This window comes from Stomoxys calcitrans, chromosome 5 (genome assembly GCF_963082655.1).
Source record: "Stomoxys calcitrans chromosome 5, idStoCalc2.1, whole genome shotgun sequence".
Lineage (NCBI taxonomy): Eukaryota > Metazoa > Arthropoda > Insecta > Diptera > Muscidae > Stomoxys > Stomoxys calcitrans.
The window spans coordinates 160,536,122-160,556,643 of record NC_081556.1 but is presented as its reverse complement, the minus strand read 5'-3'; the positions used below and the strand labels follow the sequence as shown (position 1 = coordinate 160,556,643).

Here is a 20,522-nt window from a genome sequence, read left to right as displayed (position 1 = left end):
TTAGGCGGTTTCATTACATGATCGCGTCCACTATTTGGGCTATTAATAAAGCCTTTTTATTTTTCAGTCCAAAGAATATTGCGCCATTTTCTTTTAGCCAGATGAATATATCAAATTTGACTATATTGAATATATCAACCTTTGTTGAATAATCTATTTTGACAACATAGACATCGTTTTTATCAAGAATTAAAGTTTTTCGAAGTTACAACTATTTAATATATTTACCAAGGTTTTTTTTGTTAGACGAGGAAAGAAATATTTTTTCCTGATCGTTCTATACTTTGCCTCACTATTTTCGGTTTCTGGCTTGGGTATGGATTGTACAGCATATTCCATCAGAATTTTTGAAATAGTAAAGAATTCAGATACTTTCTGATAACAATTTCCATATTTAGTAGTAGTAGTAGTAGTAGCAGTGTGTGGTACGCTGAGGCGGCAGCCCTTGCCGATGAAGGAATTCATCGGGTCAACCCGGTACATACAACCGGCTGCCATGGGATTGTTCCATATTTAGTAGTTTTGCAATGTTACTGGGGTACAGTCCCTCGATCTGCGTAGATTAGAAGTAGAAAAACTTCAATTAAAAAAAAAATACTTGACCTAACCTCTGGTTTTTAAATTTCTACGAAGAAAAAACAGATTTTTATTCACTTTTTGTAACAGATTTTTATGAATTTTCTACATTTTTTTAAACAAATTGCAGTACTGATCCTGAAATATTCATAATGGGAGTTGTTTTTGGCAATCCACATTCGTTAAAAAATGAGGTAGATCATAAACTTTGTCTTTCCTTTCACTAAACAATTATTCGAAAAATCTTTATAAACTAAATTTAAAATTGAAATGAATAGAATAGAAACTTTAATTTTCTAAAACCTTATTTATGAAATAGTTTCTTTTTATTAATTGCTTATTGCTTTCCAATATTTTTATGCCGCCGGTTTCTCGTCCACCACATAAAAAAAAAGAGATATTTTGACATAACTTATCGCCATCTGGAAGATCATGCTACACGGATGGATCAAAGCTAGAGAACAGAGTGTGCCTGGGGGTCCACGTTAAGAAAGCAGGGACTGAGATCTGTTTTAGACTGCCTGATCATAATACGGCCCTGCAGACGGAGATTCGGGCGATAACAAAATTCGTGAGGAAGTGAACATCATTACGGGCAGTAAAATGGTCATAAGGGCTATAACAACCTGGACGGTAAGGTCACGAATATTCTTACAGTGTAAGATTTACGCCTTCTCTGAGGATGGCATAATCAGCATCGTTTGGGATCCGGGCCATAACGGAGTAAGGAGGAATGAAAGTGCAGACGATTTAGCAGTAAGGCTAAATCGGGTCGACGGAGTCCTAGTTGAGGGCGTGGGCGACGAACGCGCATGAAACACTGTGGTACAGCGAAACAGTCCGTAGGACGGCTAAAATCCTATGGGGACACACGGGTCTACGAGTTCACCTATGCAAAATCGATGCGGCAAGTGATAGCATGTGGGGAAGATGATGAGACTTTGGAGCATTTCCTATGTCATTGCCCGGCTTTCGATGCTAAAATATACCGGTACTTATGTGGGGACACAATACCAGACATGAACCAACTTAGGGGAATAGTAAGGAAAACAATTAAGGATTTTATAAGTAGCACGAAGTTACTAACTTAAAATTTTCTTTTTCAAGGTTACTTTTTAGTTTTAAGAGCGCTTGATTACTGGCTTAGGTGCAGGTCTATAGTGGCAAGGGGCGGATTAATATCCGCACCCTTTTCAAACTAACCTAATCTATCAAGGTTTTTGCTACAAATATAAATACCCCTATTCCGGTTGGCGATGGGGTTGTCGAATCTCCAAATTTTTACAAAATGGTATTATGGTTATCGAAGACGAAAATTCGTTCACATTTTTGGTATCACGTAACGCAAGTCGAATTCTCCTGTGCATTTTACGAAAACGATCGATATATAAGTTAATTGCGTACTAAACTACATTGGAGCTGTTTGTCGTATTGTATGGAACCTTATTTTATATTATTATTTTTTTTTTATTTACCACAATATTTTTCTATTATCAAACTGTCGAAGGCGAATAAGTTAAAGATTACCAAGAAATGTGATATTCGCCTTCGACTACGACTGCTATCGATTTTCGCCTTCGACAACAGTAATAAAGGTGATTAAATGGAAATAACTTTCGAATTTCTATTCAACATTTTGAAAATGTATGTATATTAAGTATAAAAAAACTGTTTATGCTAAATCAGAAATAATAAGTTCAACTTCTTCTTTTGTATGCATGCGGAACAATTTGTCGGGAGTCATTGTCATTACTTCCACATTGGTTGAATTGATTTTCTCTTCCATCACTTGTTTCAATGTGTTAAGTGCTAAGATAATTGCGTCTTTTAAAGACATTTCAGGCGTAAAATTATCTTGTAGGTTTTGTTGTGCTCCCTCGCTACCCGATCCAATAGCTTTAGCACCATAGCGAATGTAAGTTCCAGATGGGTCCATATGCCACAATTGCGGTTTACCTTCTTCAACGCCAGCAAACAATATGGCTACACCAAAAGGCCTGCTCATTGCCGAGCCACCATCACCACTGTCGCCAAATTGAATGGCTAATGCAGACACAGCCTGTGCACAAGATTCAATTGACATCCGTTCATTATAGACAAACCAATGATTTTGGCACTCCACTCTTGCTCTTTCAATCAGTGTGCGAGCATCTGCCATTAAACCGGATGTGGCACAGCCAATATGTCTATCAACTTCCACTATTTTCTCAACTGTATGTGGAACCATTAAGGAGGATGTAATTCTCTTCTCCACCGCTAGCACAACGCCTGCATAATATACCAATTACTCGCGTTGTATATAGCATAGAATTGAGACCCTTACCTTCAGAAGTGCATATACCAATCGCAGTTGATCCCAATTTAATGGCTTCGATTGCATACTCAACTTGAAACAGACGTCCTTCTGGAGAAAACGTATTTACTCCACGGTCATATTCAGAACGAGTAAGAAACATCTGAAAAGAAGTCTTAATTTATTTGGATCGCTTAACTCCAAAGAACCGCTTACATTTTACGTTTTTTTAATCAAATTTCAAATGAAAACTCTTTCTCTGGATCTCTCAACCTGAATCTCTGGATGTGAAAATGACAAACACTTTTTGGGGTCGATATTAGGATTGATTAATCGACTTTTTGTGTATAAACGTCGAGGTTGACTTTCACTGAATAAAAAGTCAAATAATCGATTTTGAAGTTGAATAATCGATTTTGAAGTCGAAAAGAACACCGTCGTTTTTGAAAACCATAATTGAAAATAAAAAAATTGCATATTCAATTAAAAAATGATGGAAATTTTCAATTGATTGTTCCAATAAAAAAATGCTTTATTTTTTCAATTAATTAATTATTGATCCATTCAAGCATGATTGAAATTTTTGGAATTTCCAATTAATTTCTATATTTGATACACAGACGTTTACCTTCCGAACCAGGAGCTTGAGAGCGTTGTTTGCGCAAAGGACCGTGGGCACTCGTACACAAAAAACTTTTACTTCAAAAAATTTCGTTTGTTGTTGTCGCAGCAGTTTGTTGTGCACTGAGACGGTAGCCTTTGGTCAACTTCATCGGGTTTATCCGGCACAGCTACCGTGGTATTGCTATAGATTTGACGAAATGTGGGACGTGTGAGTCTTTGAAATCTCCTTCATTTAATATTGTAGGGGACAAAATAACCTTTAATTGAATTTACTTAAGCACCATATTCAAAAAGTAATCGAATCAATTAATTTTTTAATTGAAAATGGCAAAAATGTCAATCACATTAATTGAAAAAAATCATATTCAATTAAAAAATGATTTAATCAATTAAGTTTTGGGTAATTGAAAACGATTTTATTGTCAATAAAATTTTTAATTGAAAAATTTTTAAGATGTTTTTCTATGTACAATTTTCGAGATCATTTTCAAAACGATCCAATTCATAATTTTTTAGAAAAATAAGCACCACAAGAAGCAATGATACAAGGTATAAAAAAACAAGGACGTGATTGTACTTGTGATATTTCCAAATATTCTATCAATTTGAACAATACGTTTGATTGGCGAATGAAAATGTAACTGTACTCTACACCACAACTGTGGTACATGGTATTATAAGGAAGAGGATGTCGTGACCCAAGGGTCCACGTTGCCGTTGGAGTGAGGAGTCGGACTGGCGGGCGCTGGTCGCTGGCATTCGAGCACCGGCTTTTGGCTCAGTCTTTGGGGCGCGGTTCTTTGCCAATCCAACCCTCTGGCAAGGTGACAAAAAAAACAAAATAAACAACCAGCTGTCGGTGGTACGAAACGGACGACAATAGAACATTAACAAAACACCCACTGGAACGAACTGGAGGACATTACGGCTGTGGAATTGCCTGGCGCCTAAAATCCTTCATGGCGCCTCAGGACTTTGCCCACCCCAACCATGGCACCCCTCGTCCTGTAATATTAAGGGTACCCCGTAATCCATCACCTGTCTATCTTTGCCGCTGCTCAGTCACTTACCCCATATTCCGATGCTTTAGCCTTCCATCATCCTTTAGAAATCACCAAGGCAAGTGTTTTTGATAATCATTCTTGTACAGATTTCAGTATTTTATTGAGTAAGTAAAAGAATATTCACATGGTAAATAATGTAAAAAAAAAACAAATAATCAAAAAGGCAAAATTCAATTACAAAAAAAAACAAGATTTAGAATATAAAGAATCGTTTTCAAGCAAACATGAAATATATTAGATTTTGAAGGCAAACGTTAACACTGCTTCTACACATTGCCATTCACAAAGACAATATTAACAATCTTGAAATTTTTCTCTACTTTCAGAAGAATGGGTCGGTCGCCTCGTCAGCTCTAGATGGATGACCAAGAATCGCCAAAACGGTGCTGCGGCCTTGATGCTGGCCTCTGCGGCCAATAAGGTCTCTTCAAGTTCTCGTCGGTCCGTCCGTCTGGTTTTCGGTGAGTATTGTCAAGTTTTAAGTGTATTTGTCGCAGTCTGTTTTTCTTGTCTAAAAAAGTATTCTATGTTTCTTTTAGGGTCTTTTTTTTTGTTGTGCTACCTTTTTAGCACCGTAGGACCAACATCGGCTGATTGGAGGACGAAAATGTCCTTTAACTGCGTTGCTACCTAACCTAACCATGAGCTCATGTTTGGTTATAGCCTGTAACCCAAACAACGGGTGAGTAAAAAAAAAGCACTAATGTTGCCCCACCCTAATCTATTTCGATTGTATACTTTAATACAAAAAAACCCTTTTTTAAACAAAAATAAAGCAGTCCAAGGGTCGAACGTCAGTAAAGCAGTTTGGTTTGCTAGTCTGGAGAAACTAAAAAGAGTACCTTAGGAGCGCTGGGGAATGCAACAGCGTCTGGATCCCTCGCTGGTGGATGGTGTGCGTTGCGGATGTGGCGGTGACCAGTGTGGCGGTGACCAGGGTGTCGGTAGCCGATGTGGCGGTTGTTGATGCAGCGGTTGGTGATGGAAGCCTTCTTCTTTGTGCGGCAGTGGAGGTGGAGGAGGCGTGGATTTTGATTTTTATGTTTTTGACTTTTAGTTTTGAAATGTCCACTTGTTTATTTTAATTTTAATTTCTATTTCTTTTCAGGTTTTTAATATATTCCTTTTTTCAGGTATTTAACGTTCATTTCATTTCAGATTTTTGACAAAGTTTTTCTTCTCTTTTTTTTTTTTACGTTACCATTTCAATTGGCTCTTTATGTATCGTCTCTTCACTTTTCAGGCATTTCAAATTTTCTATTTCTTTTTTTTTTTTTTAAAAAACTGTCCTTTTTATTTTGTTTAAATCCGTTTTTTTCACATTCATATGAATTTAAATAAAACACATTTACCAAATTTATTTCTGGTCTTTTCTTTTACGTATTTTTCTTGTTGATCACTCCACCTCCGTACGCTGCCAAGTCCCAATCGAAAAAGAAAGAAGCTTCCTTGGGTCACCGGCCGGCTTGGCTTGGATTCGCCTCCATCATCAAATTTGACTTCCAGCGGGCACCAACAAAACATATGGTGGTAGCCATAATTGTCAATTGGTGTCAGCTGGCTGTCTCTTTCGTTGACAGAGGCGAATTAAAACCATCAGATGGCGCTGGCGGTCTTCTATCCGCTAACAGATGTCGCTAGGGTCGCACATTAGGCCGCACACTACAAACCAAACCATCCTTTGAACATCACTGTTAAAGGATGGGAGGGAGAAAAATAACAATTTCTCTCAGTGTATTCCATGCCATAAAGTGTATATGCTCCTTACGCCAAACCTATCTCACTGTGTGTAGGTCCCATTAATAATGTGTAAGTCTTCCTCAACTAGTATACCTTGAGTTAACCATTTTTATACCTTACGGATATACCTTCATCAAATTAATTGGAAGCAATTGCAGCAGACGGACGACGCGGGAAATAATTTTCACCAACAAAGCAAAAAAAAAAGGTAAGTATTGTAAAAAAAAATGTGTTAAATCAAAAGCTAGTAATAAAAAAAAATGATTGTTCAGTGTCCCGAAGTGCGTGCCCAACATTATAGAAATAAATAACAAGAAAATTGTGACCGGCGGGCCAAAGTGTTTGTGTGTGTGTGCCAATGAACGGCAAAGTAAAAAAACAAAAACTACGCCTTTTACAACGTACTGGCCCACAAAATAAATAAAATGAAAAGAAATCATCAATGCCACATGCCCCTTGTCGCCAGTGGTAGTGAAAATATAAAAAAAAACAATGCAAAAATAATTAAATGTGCTCTGAGCCCTGTGTGTGTGATTGAAAGAAACAAACCGGCAAACACAATCACCGGCGTCGGCGTATATCGGATTTCATGAATGAAATGGTGAAAAAACAATATTCCAAATGAAACGCCTTGCAAATCGGAAAAAAAATTTAAAAAAAAGGTAAAGTGAAAATAATTGCGGTTCGAATGGTGAAATAAAAAAGAATCCTAACCACAATTTAAAAAAACTCCAACCAACGTGGTAAAAGAAACGGTTCATTATGTGACAGTGTGCGTGATTCCATGAATATGAGTGCGTGTGTTATAATGAAATCACATGATCGTACGGTACCCCTGCCATTGTGTGTAAGCCACTCAATTCATGAATGGTGGTGGGGGTACTAAGAAGTGACTCAATGACTTTCAAACCAAATGTCCTCAAAAATTTTCGGTGGCCATAACGAAAAAGGTGAAGTGACGTTATTGTGATTGAATTTAAAGTGTCATGGTTCTACACAAAAGAAAATGGTCTTGATATAAAAACTCAAAAGTGAACTTAGTTCGGCAAAGTTACCAAAAGAAAATTAATAAGAAGGGAAATTATGGAAAATAACTCAATGAGGAAAATTACAAAAATGCACGAAAAATGTGAAAAAACCAAATTCTGCCAAGAAAATGAAAAAAACAAAAAAAAATTAAGAATTTTGTGTGAAAATTTGAAAAAAAAAAAAAAAAGAAAAGAAATAATAATAAAAATAAGGAAAACGGAACAAAGAAAAATAAATTTCTCTGAAAACGGAGCGATATTAATATAGCCGAAAACAAAATTTTAAATAGAAATGCAGAACAAAAAAGTTTTTGTCTTTTCCTTAAGCTGGCAAAAAAAAACAAGCAAAAAAACTTATGAAAAACTAAAATAAAATTGCGTGTTCTATTCGAAAAACAAAAAAATCAGGGCCAATAGGAGGGAATTTTAAAATATCAGAAAATCTTAAAAAAACACTAAAGTGAAAAAGAAATTTATCCAAAAAAAATCCTTCAAACAAAACAAACCACTTTCATAACTAATTTGATCTTTTCTTCTTGTCTATCTTTCCAGGAAACCCACGTCATGGACCTGCGAACTCGCAACGGCTGCCTCGCTTGAGAGCATGAGCCATGCCATTTGTGGTCTAACGCTGTGGTGTGCCCAAGATAAACGAACTGGTAAGTATCAAATAGATGGTGCACCTTGGTGTATCCTCTATGACTTCTCCTAGCCGCCTCTCATCACTCACCACGGCATCCCTCGCCCCATGTCCAAGATGCCATAGCGATAGAAAGACGGGTCGACCCGACATACACCGAGGTCGTCAAGAGGCTCTACCGTGGTTGAGTGATCTCCTGGGGCCGGCATCGAGAGATGACAATCTCTCGTCCGGACAAAACGCCTTCCGCCGCAACTCGCGTTCCATGTCCAAGATGCCATAGTGATAGAAAGACGGGTCACCCATTGCGAGGTTGACAGCGAGCTCTCCGGCGGTCGAGGCACCCCAGAGGTTGGCAGAGAGAAGTAGCACGAATCAGCGCGTAATCTTGCGCACATCACACCACGGGACCCCTCTTGGCGGTTCAGCACTCGCGAGAGCGTAAGACCACGAGTCCACTCCAACAACCTCACCTGGACCATACGGGTAAGTCCATGGTAAGTATTAACACCCTTTTACAGCGCCACCCTAAATCAAAAATTGCAAATATACACCCCATTGCACAATTTGTGCACTCGCCCAAGGATGTAAGCCCATGGCTTGGAAATATACGCACACTTGTATATTTGCCCACTACTGCCTTGAACACACACACACACCCACCATTCGAGATGAACCTGAGGTATAATATGGGCACGAGGCAAAAATCATTCGGACCTCTGCAACGATCACCACTTAAGTTAAGTATAAATCATAAAATACAATTCAAATCTAAATTCTCTTCTAATTCATTTAGGTCATCTTATGCTACAGTTTACCACAAGCCGACGGCTGTTCTACAGCTTGTTCCTTACTGCTATAGAGATCCCTGGGACTTAATTCCTCTGCTATCTATCACAGGTGAGTATGTAATTCAATTCATATCTATCATATCTTAACCTATTTCCCCATAGGGTACAACTAAAACTAACTAAACCTACATTAGACCATGGCTTAATATTGGAAACTCCCAGCTACGGAAATGGAATTTCAGGTGAGTGATTTAATGCTTGTGTGAGCTGTCAACCGAAAATTTGCCTCTATTGGCCAAAGAATTTCACTCTTTTTTACATGTGGCTCAGAAGGAACCCCTTGACCATTTGTGAGTGTTAGAGTGTGAAAATGTGTCGTCGCCATTATTGTTTCAAGTCTCTTGCGTGATAGACCCCTATCGGTTTGCCGTTTAGGTTTTCGATTTCGTATAGACTACGGCCTATTGCCCGCACAATCCTGCACTTCAAATACTTCTGGCAAAGCTTGGCATTTATGTTTTTCCCAAAATCGCTAAGTTGATGGTTGCGATGAAATACTTCCTGGCCTGGATAAAATTTTACCTCTCGCGCGCGGGTATTGTATTTTGTAGACCGCTCTTTGTAACTTTTTTCGAGATTCTTTCGAATTTCTTCTCTGACTAACTCCAAATGAGTAGCTTTGGGCAAAGCGTTAAATTCTGGGTCCCTCATTGAAGACAATTGCTTAGCCAAGCGATAGACACTTCCATGTGTCACCATATTCGTGCCAAAAAGCGCGAAATAAGGCGTCATTCCAATTGACGAGTGCACAGATGAACGCAAAGCACCCTCTATAGCTGATAGGTTTTGGTCCCATTCCCTCTGGTCGCCATCCAAATAAGACCTAATAGCCGCCAAAATCGACTGGTTTACCCTTTCGGATGCGTTCGCCTGCGGCGAGTACAGTCCAGTCTTATAATGAATTACTCCATGCACGTCTAAGAAGTTGGAAAAATCTTTCCCCACGAACTGTTTTCCATTGTCCGACATGACAATTTCTGGAACTCCAAATTTGTGAAACACCTCACCGGTCAAAAACTTAATTACGTTTCTCGAGGTGGCCTTGGACATGGGCTTCAACAGCACGAATTTAGTGACGTGATCAAGGACTATAAAAATGTATGAATTACCGGCCTTCGACCGGACGTACGGCCCTAGGAAGTCTACATAAATCTTCTGAAAAGGTTTGTCTATTTTGTACTCTGGTCCCATAGGCTGTTGCATATTTTGATAATTGGGCTTAGCCCCTTTACAGATCTCACACCTCTTTATGAAATCACGGACCTGTGCACTCATGTTTGGCCAGTAGTACAGCTCTCGTAACCTTTTCAGAGTTCTATGGAAACCTCCATGTGCCGCCGTAGTCGGTTCATGTGCCTTTGCTATGGTGTTTGTCGTCAACCGTGATGGAACCCATAGCTTCCAAACATAATCCTCGCATGGCATGTCCACAGTCACAGGGATTGTCCTTTTGTAGATGAGGCCGTCCTTAACCATCAGGTCTGGCAATGATTCTCCGTTGTCGGAGATAGTTTTTATTTTGTCCAAATACTCGTCATCTTTGAACTCGTCTGCGTCGAGATCCACAAGGCTGGCAAATTCTTCGCATAGCTCCTCCAAATCCAATCGCGATAGAGTGTCTGGGACCACGTTCTGGCTTCCTTTGCGGTGTTCTATGCCGAAGTTGTGACCCTGGAGCAACAAGCTCCATCTAGCCAACCTCCCACCGAGCTCTCTGTTGGACATTAGCCACTTCAACGAAGAGTGGTCCGTAATCACAGTAAATGGCATTAGCTCAATGTAGGGTCGGAACTTCTTTATGGCCATCACCACAGCCAGACACTCACGCTCGGTCACAGAGTAATTCTTTTGCGCCGGTGTTAATTTCTGGGACATGAAGGCAATCGGGTGCTCGCTTCCATCTTCGTCCTTCTGAAAGAGAACTCCCCCAATTCCCACATCCGATGCGTCACACTGGACGAAAAACGGCTTGGCAAAATCAGGATGTCGTAAAACGGGACTTTGGGTGAGTGCGTCCTTCAATTTCCGGAAGGCCACCCTGGCTTCCTCACCGAACGCAAAAGTCTTACTCTTTTTGAGCGTTTGGAATATCGGTGCTGCTATTGTCGCATAGTCCGGGATGAATCGGCGATACCATCCGGTCATGCCAGTGAATCTCCTGACCTGCCTCACAGTTTTGGGGTAGTCACACTCCAGTATGGCGGACACTTTCTCGGGGTCTGGCTTCAATTTTCCTTCCCCGACAATGTAGCCCAAATATCTGAGCTCCCGAAAGCAAAATTTCGATTTGGCAACGTTGATTGTAAGTCCGGCATTCGTCAAGGCTTTCGCCACTTGCGCCAACAGCTCCAAATGGGTCCTGAAATCGGGTGACACTATGAGTAAGTCGTCCAAGTAGACGAACACTCGCTCCCGCAGATGCCCTGGGATGACCTTGTCCATTAATCGACATAACCTTTGGGCCGCATTACACAGCCCAAAAGGCATGACTGTGAAATGGTACAAGGGTCTTCCCGGCACGGTGAACGCCGTCTTCTCCCGGCTTTTTATCTCGAGAGGGATCTGCCAGAACGCATCTTTCAGATCCACACTCGAGATAAAATGCGTGTCTCCCAGCCTACTCAGCAGGCCTTCAATATTCGGAAGTGGGTAGGCATCTTTTACCGTGAGGGCATTGAGCTTCCTCGCATCGAGGCACAATCGGTTTTTAGCGCCCTTGCGCACCAAGGTAACCGGGTTGTTCCACGGGCTTTGACTCTGCTCAATGACTCCCATGGCAATCATCCTATCCAGCTCCGAATACATCAGTTGCTGAACGGCAGGAGATACGGGATAATGCCTCTGTTTGACGGGTTCAGCCTCTGCGGTATCGATACTGTGTTCCTCCAATAGTGTCTTCCCCAGGCCCCTCACCTCAAATGACGGAAACATAGAGATGACCTCGTCTAGGCGTAGCTTCTCTTCACTCCTCAAGCAGTGTTGCGATGGGTCTTTCGGCTTGTCTTCTTCTTCCTCCAAGCTTAAGCTCTCAATGGTGGCTACTAGTTTAAACTTCTTCATGAAGTCAACACCAAGGTATAACGCTTTACCCAAAGTTGGTATTAAAAAGAATGTAACTTCCTCTTCAGACTTTTTCACTTTTATCTTTGCCCTTATGCGCCCCACAATCGCGTGCGGAGTCTCATCGGCGGTCATAATGACAGATCTATATGGAAATATGGGCAGCCCTATTTTCTCCACCAACTCCAAGCACCCTTTCCCTAGACATGTAACGGTGGCACCGCTGTCCAATAAACCTTCTACTTCCTCTCCTGCAATCTTTACGCGCATATAGAGCCTTGTATCTTCGCCCTCGTACAAAGTGGCTGAAGCAATTTCTTGCCTGAGAGCTTTCCTTCGCCTATAACGTTCTCTAGCTTTATCTATACGTGTCACCTTTTCTACAATCTTTTTCCTTTCAAGCTGAACTTCTTCAGCAAATATCCTCTCTCGAGCTTCGTTATATTCCTGCATTCTGATATGCCATGGCCTAATTTCCTTAAGTCTAATATTCAATTCAATATTCTCACCACCACCCTTAATGCTATTATTACTTAAAATAGTTATTTTGGTAGAACCTGTCTGTTCCTCGCCTAGTTTTTGGGTTCCTTTTGGGGGTTCATGTTGTTCGGGCGCGTCTCCCCCTTCATCGTGCCCGCATATCGGTTTCCCCTACATCTGGTACAATTCGGCTTGACTACGTTCTCCATGCCACACCCATAGCAGAACAGATTTCGGGTCGTGGAGGGGCAGTCCATAAAGCTATGCCCTTTTTGCTTACAGTTCCAGCACACGTAGTTTGCTTGTCGACTGATGGCTTCAACTTCCAGCTCTTCGGGTGGTTCCTCAAATTCCAGCTCGTTTACCCGCGGTGCGAATTGTTGCCTGTGCGCTTGTGCCGCTTGCCTTTGGTTACTTAGCAGCAACTCTGCTTTCCTGCATTCCTCGCGGAAATGTTGCAGGCCATACATACGTATGGGGAACACTAAGGCGGCCATAGGTGGCTTTAGATTGCTTTTCATCATCTCCACCATTACTTGCTCATCCATGGGCTTTCTCTGCTGGTGGCGCAAGCGCAGCATGGCGTTGCAGAACTCTTCGAAAGACTCATGGGCACCCTGTCGACGGTCCATCATTTTACGCTGGATATCGAAATCGCTCTCAAATTTTCTGAATTGGGCTAAGAAAGCTTCTTTGAGTTCTGGGAAGCTTCGAATGTAGTCTAGTCTGCGCTGCATCCAGTACCAGTCCTCTGCTGGCCCCTCTAGGAACTGGGGAAACTTCACCAGAATCTCTTCCCAATCGCATTGGTAATCGGCCCTTAACTGCTCCAGTCTGAACATGAAATCTTCAGCCCCAATCGTCTTCGAAGTGCCATCAAATTTTAGCCTCCATTTCTCGACATCGAACTTTCTCGCTGCACTCCGGTATGTAGCTGCAGGTGACTGTGCTGCCTGCGCCTGGTACCCATATGCCGGCTGCGACGGAGGTAATCCTACCCCCATCGTTTGCGTTAGTGGCCTCGATCGGTCGAGCGGTTGCTCATGCGGCAAGTAAGCATTACTTGATGCCATTTGTTGGCATCACTGTTCTTGAAAAGTTGACTTTTTTATTGCTTTTCAATCGTTGTGAAATTAAATTTAAATATTTCGGTTCTAAAAAGCGATTGTGTCTCAAAAACCAATTGTTTACAAAAGCTAAATCTAAGGTCACTTGAAATTGTTCAAATATGCCGCATACAAGCAGACGTAGTGTTTTAAAGAAGAAAAATGTCTGTGTTGAGTGCAAATTGGAGGTGGATGAAGACGAAGAGAGCATTGATTGTGATAAATGCAACAACAGTTTTCATGTTGTTTGTACGAAGCTTAACAAAAAGCAATTCCGCCACTTGCTTGCACATGAAGATGAGGAGTTTGTTTGTCATGTATGCGACAGCAGCAGCAAAAGCAACAACAACAACAGCAATGGATCTGTAGCAGCTGAATTGAATGCTATGAGAATGGAGTTAAAGAAACTGGATGAATTAAGAGAAATGAGAGAGACTATGATGTTTATGTCGAAGCAGTACGATGACATTCTGAAGGGTGTAAGCGAGAACAAGAAAAAAATAGATCTGGTACAAAAGGAAAACAAGGAACTAAGAGCAGAAGTGAGTACACTAAAAGAGACAGTGAAATTTCTAAACAATCAAAGAGTGCAGAATGATTGTCTGATAACTGGTATCAAACCAACTGAGAATGAAACAGCTGTTGATGCTGTAATGAAGTTGTCATCTAAATTTGGCGTTGAAATGAAAGTTGATAACATTTCTGATGCATATTTTCTTAACAAGAAGAAGAATGATAGCCAGACTGTGGTCGTTAAATTCAATTCGAGAATTGCAAAATCGAAACTGATGGCTGTTAAACCTAAATTAAAAGCTCAAGAGGAATCTAAAAATATCTTTGTTAGTGATTTTTCAAGCAAAGAAACCATGAATTTATTTAAATACGCAAAGTCATTGAAGAATGTTGGATTTCGGGCTATTTACACAGCAAATAATAAGGTTTTCGCAAAACGGAGTGAGTTGTCTAAGCCAAGACTTTTGAAGAATGAGGATGAAGTGGATAAATTATTGGCAGAAGCAACTACGCATCAGCCCCAGAAACGTCGATCCCAGCAAATGATGATACGTGTAGAGGAATCTGACAACGAGTATGAATCACCATCATAAGTAGCTTTTAAATATTAAAGAATTTGTTCTAATATTTTATATCTTTTTTTTTTTTTTTTATGATGAATAATAATTATATATCTAATCTTTCGGATTTCAATAATATACAAACTTCAAATAGGAAACTTTTCAACGTATTTTCTGTAAATATTAGAAGTATATCTTCAATAACAAAATTTAATAGATTTAAAACTATGATTGCCAAAATTTCTGCTTTGCCTACGATAATTGCGGTCCAAGAAACTTGGTTCAAAATGGATGTTGTTGGTATATATAACATTCCAGGATATACATCTGTTCATTGTTGCCGATCTGATGGTTATGGCGGAACATCAGTGTTTGTTAAGGAAAATTTGCATTTTACAGTTTCTCAATGCAAAAGTGAGGACTTGATTGATTCAATTGCTCTAAAACTCCATAATGTTAAACTGCACGGAAAGCCAGTCACTTATATTTCGTTTTATAGATCTCCAAAATGTAATTCATCCAAATTTGTTGATTTTTTGGAGCAATTACTTTATGCGTATGGTAGAACACCTTGTGTTTTAACTGGTGATGCGAATGTTGATGCGCTGCATAACGAAAATTTCAGTGCTGTTTCGAATATGCTGTTGAATTATGATTTTAGAAACTGCCATGAAATGATAACAAGACCTGTTAGCCGTACTTGTCTTGACCATGTGTATTCGAATATTTTAGGGTCCATGTCAATCATGGCGGTTGGATGCATGTTAACTGATCACAATTTAATTTACTGCCAAGTGAATATTGATGAACAGTTAGATAATATTGTCAGACATAATTACTCCTTTTGCGATTATGATAAATTGAAGACTACTATTGATTCCCACCTTCAGACTCTTTCTCTCTTGGGAGCACCCACCGAGGACCTTAATAATTTTGTTACGCATGTAAAAACTGCTGTAGATTGTTCTACCGTCACAAAACCCCTAAATGTAAACCAAAGAAATGCCATTGCACCATGGATAAATGGGAATCTCTTGAAATTGATTGACTATAAGAATCGATTATTGAAATTAAGAAGGAAATGTCGCAATAATGACAGTATAAATAGCCAATTGAAAAGAATCAGTAAAGTTATTAGAAATTCGTCAAGAAATTCAATGAATAATTACTATATAAATAATCTGGCTGACATCAAAAATAATCCAAAGAAAACATGGCGCTTTTTAAATGAAACTCTGGGAAGAAATATTAAAACACAGCTATCTTTTAAAGATGATGATGGTAATATCATAACGAATGATAGGAAGAAGGCCGAGTTATGTAACACTTTCTTTCTTAAGTCTGTTATAAATCTAAAAAATATGATACCGATGTACCCAGGAGACAGTTGCAATTCATTGGGAACCCTATGTTACAACCAAAACCATCTTGATTTACATTTTACCACACAAAGTGAAATAGAAAGTGAAATCTCAGCGCTTAAATTAAATAAAAGTTGTGGTCATGATAATTTGCCGCACAACGTACTCAAAGTTTGCAGTAGCAATGTCAATCATTATTTGCTGAACATTTTTAACAGCATGATAGCGACATCAACTTACCCACAAAGCCTTAAGATACATAAGGTAATACCCATTCCTAAGGGTAGAAATTCAACAGTTATTGAAAATTTAAGACCTATTTCTGTGTTGCCATCTATAAATATTATATATGAACGAATTATTCATCGGCAAATGGCTGCATTCTTAGAAACGAACCGAATACTTACTGATTGTCAATATGGTTTTCGCAGAGGATGTGGAACTGACGAAGCTGTTATTAATGTACAAAACTATATATGCAAAATGTTGGATAAAGGTCACAATGGCGTAGTAGGCATCTTCTTTGATTTATCTAAAGCTTTTGATATGATTGATCACAACATTTTATTAAAGAAGCTGGAATTTTATGGCATTCGCGGTAGTGTACTACGGCTTTTCAAATCTTATCTGGTGAATCGAAAACAATTTGTGCAAATGGGGGACAGTAAAAGCCAACTGGCTTCTATTGAACATGGTGTACCGCAAGGCAGTGTACTAGGCCCGTTGCTGTTTTTAATCTATGTTAATGACCTATGCAATTTGGAGCTAAAAGGACGGCTATTTATGTATGCGGATGACATATGTCTTTTTTATCCGTACAAGTCCACGACCGTGGTTAAAACTTATATGGAACGAGATTCTGCATTAATTTTTGAGTATATGCGACTGAACAAATTGTTTATAAATAGAAAGAAAACTAAATTAATCAGATTTAAACCATACCCTGGCCATAATATGGACTTTAGCATCACTGTGGATGGAGAAACTATAAACGAAGTGAATGTTGTCAAATATTTGGGCATATATATGCAGTCAAACCTTAACTGGAATCATCACATAAATCAGCTAAAGTTGAAAATATCTCCAGCACTTGGATTGTTGTATAAGTTCAAATACAAGTTCGACGAAAGAACCAAATATCTAATTTATCAAACATTAATACAGAGCCATCTTAACTATTTGGCTGTGGTCTATGCATACAGGAACACAGGCGAGTTAAAATCATTGCAAAGGCTTCAAAACAAAGCTCTGAAAACTGTTGCAAACTTACCATTACTTTATCCCACCGTTTCATTATACGACAATGTTTTTCCAACTATTTTGCCAATTCATGGAATTTATAAGTTGCAGCTTCTTCTGTACGTATATAAATGCATTCACCACATAGGGCACCACACAATTGAATTTAATCTAAACCAAGTTTCATTCAACACCCGCAACAATCAACAGCTGAGAGTAGCATTGTGCCGCACAGAGACCACAAAACAGAGAGTAGAATATTCTGGCAGTCATGAGTTTAATGATATACCGAGCGATATAAAGTCTAACCCAGTTTCAATTTTTAAAAGATTGCTAAGGAATTACCTTAAAACACAAACTGAAACACTTTTGTAAATTAAATTAATTTTCTTCTAATAAGATCATTAACCTTTAACATCGTTTAATTTATTACTGATCAAACATTGTATTAAAATAATTGAATTTTGTTATTTTGCCAACTAGCCTCTATTATGCCTAATGGCGCTGAGGCGTTTATAAAAACTAATTGTAAGTTTTATAACGTATAAGTAAAAAATAAAAAAAAAAAAAAAAAAAAAAAAAAAAATTTGATATTGGGGTTGCGACCATCCTTGGGACGGAGGTGCATAAGCATGTGGCGCTGGCTGTTGCTGATTCGAACCCATGTAGTTAAGCGGTTGCTGGTGGTCACTAGCTCCGGGCTGGGCTCTAGGCAAATCCTGGGCTTGCTGGATAACCTGCGCTTCTGCACGTGCTTGAACTGGGCTTGGCAACGTATTCCGATTAGCTGCACTGTTTAAGTTGGCCATGCTCTGCTGTACCAGTTGTGGCACCAATAATCTTAATTTCTCGTCGAGCAGACGAATCATCTCCATTTGGCCTACACCAATCGCGGAATCAATAACGTGCTGCAAATGCTCGTCTGCATGCGTCTCACGCCTGGCCTCTTGGTTTTGCCTTACCGCCTCTTGCCTCTCCAGGTTTATATTTCGGGCTGTCAGGCTGCTGAACTCTGGCGTAGTTGGCGTCGAATTCAATGTGTCTGACACCTGTGTTACTGACACAGCTGGGCTTGAAACGGCTGAAGTGACCATCATTGCGTTGGCTACGCTTGTTGTTGTTGTGCTGGCTGTAGCCTGTGTAGTTGTAGTTGTTGACGTAGTTGTTTCCATTTGAAGGCTGTTCGGAACAGAAGGTTCAATGGAATAACTATTCGCTCTAGTGACTACCATTTAAAAACTAAAAATCCAATGATGCAAATTCAAAATATAATACCCCAAAAACTCAAAAAATAAAGAACTAACTTCTATTATATCCTTCTAGGTTCGTATCCAAAAGATGTTATCACGGATGGGGTTAGTGACTTACAGCTGCGGCTTCATAAACAGTTGATAAAAATTGGCAATTCCACACATAACAGGTAATGGCTATACACCCAAAACAATCAATTTCTCCAAAAATTAATCATTCTTGAAATTTTCAGGTGTCTATATTGTCCATTGCTGTTGATTGGTAATTGGGATCGTGACTGCTGCCTTCGGACTGTGCTCCATGGCGACTACATAAAGCTTTGCAAGTCTTTACCATGTAGGACTCACAGGAGCTAGGATTTAAATTTATTCGGAATCGGACGGACAGGCAGAAAGTCATAATTTGGGCTATTGGCTTTAAAACTATTGTGGAAGAAGGTGGAAAGTGTCTACCATTGTCTCCCGAGGAAGTCGCATGGCTCATCTGGACTCACAGCCACTTCGACACCAGACTTACTTCCCATGGAGGCTTTGGACGACACTCTGTTAATACAAAGTATCAGTGCCTCTTCAAGCTTAGACGTCGCACTCGACTAGCTTGTCTTATAATCAAACTGCTGTCGGGACTTACGCAAAACATAGAAGAAAACCACAAACACAAATATTAACAGCCACACAATTGAAACGGTCAACCCGATTGCTCGGGCCCCACGTTGCGGGCGCCATTCTTTGTCGTGTACCCACGGGTCCACGTTGCCGTTGGAGTGAGGAGTCGGACTGGCGGGCGCTGGTCGCTGGCATTCGAGCACCGGCTTTTGGCTCAGTCTTTGGGGCGCGGTTCTTTGCCAATCCAACCCTCTGGCAAGGTGACAAAAAAAACAAAATAAACAACCAGCTGTCGGTGGTACGAAACGGACGACAATAGAACATTAACAAAACACCCACTGGAACGAACTGGAGGACATTACGGCTGTGGAATTGCCTGGCGCCTAAAATCCTTCATGGCGCCTCAGGACTTTGCCCACCCCAACCATGGCACCCCTCGTCCTGTAATATTAAGGGTACCCCGTAATCCATCACCTGTCTATCTTTGCCGCTGCTCAGTCACTTACCCCATATTCCGATGCTTTAGCCTTCCATCATCCTTTAGAAATCACCAAGGCAAGTGTTTTTGATAATCATTCTTGTACAGATTTCAGTATTTTATTGAGTAAGTAAAAGAATATTCACATGGTAAATAATGTAAAAAAAAAACAAATAATCAAAAAGGCAAAATTCAATTACAAAAAAAAACAAGATTTAGAATATAAAGAATCGTTTTCAAGCAAACATGAAATATATTAGATTTTGAAGGCAAACGTTAACACTGCTTCTACACATTGCCATTCACAAAGACAATATTAACAATCTTGAAATTTTTCTCTACTTTCAGAAGAATGGGTCGGTCGCCTCGTCAGCTCTAGATGGATGACCAAGAATCGCCAAAACGGTGCTGCGGCCTTGATGCTGGCCTCTGCGGCCAATAAGGTCTCTTCAAGTTCTCGTCGGTCCGTCCGTCTGGTTTTCGGTGAGTATTGTCAAGTTTTAAGTGTATTTGTCGCAGTCTGTTTTTCTTGTCTAAAAAAGTATTCTATGTTTCTTTTAGGGTCTTTTTTTTTGTTGTGCTACCTTTTTAGCACCGTAGGACCAACATCGGCTGATTGGAGGACGAAAATGTCCTTTAACTGCGTTGCTACCTAACCTAACCATGAGCTCATGTTTGGTTATAGCCTGTAACCCAAACAACGGGTGAGTAAAAAAAAAGCACTAATGTTGCCCCTACCTAATCTATTTCGATTGTATACTTTAATACAAAAAAACCCTTTTTTAAACAAAAATAAAGCAGTCCAAGGGTCGAACGTCAGTAAAGCAGTTTGGTTTGCTAGTCTGGAGAAACTAAAAAGAGTACCTTAGGAACGCTGGGGAATGCAACAGCGTCTGGATCCCTCGCTGGTGGATGGTGTGCGTTGCGGATGTGGCGGTGACCAGTGTGGCGGTGACCAGGGTGTCGGTAGCCGATGTGGCGGTTGTTGATGCAGCGGTTGGTGATGGAAGCCTTCTTCTTTGTGCGGCAGTGGAGGTGGAGGAGGCGTGGATT

General features: G+C 40.0%; 1 protein-coding gene and 2 long non-coding RNA genes across 3 annotated transcripts; 2 read left to right on the top strand and 1 right to left on the bottom strand.

Moving 5' to 3' along the window:
* The first annotated feature begins 801 nt into the window (after nt 1–801).
* LOC131998106 (uncharacterized) lies at nt 802–1,972 on the top strand. Its single transcript, XR_009398558.1, has 2 exons — nt 802–1,616; nt 1,684–1,972. It is a non-coding gene; the product is annotated as an uncharacterized LOC131998106 (long non-coding RNA).
* A 225-nt stretch (nt 1,973–2,197) lies between these two features.
* On the bottom strand, nt 2,198–3,193 carry LOC106092260 (proteasome subunit alpha type-5). Its single transcript, XM_013259063.2, has 3 exons — nt 3,086–3,193; nt 2,900–3,032; nt 2,198–2,844 (listed from the first exon to the last, which is right to left on the bottom strand). The coding sequence occupies exons 2-3, from the start codon at nt 3,030–3,032 to the stop codon at nt 2,249–2,251; spliced, it is 729 nt and encodes a 242-aa protein (XP_013114517.1). The 5' UTR covers nt 3,086–3,193; the 3' UTR covers nt 2,198–2,248.
* A 1,731-nt stretch (nt 3,194–4,924) lies between these two features.
* On the top strand, nt 4,925–8,755 carry LOC131997644 (uncharacterized). Its single transcript, XR_009398321.1, has 4 exons — nt 4,925–5,018; nt 5,097–5,239; nt 5,334–6,505; nt 7,878–8,755. It is a non-coding gene; the product is annotated as an uncharacterized LOC131997644 (long non-coding RNA).
* The last annotated feature ends 11,767 nt before the right edge of the window (nt 8,756–20,522 follow it).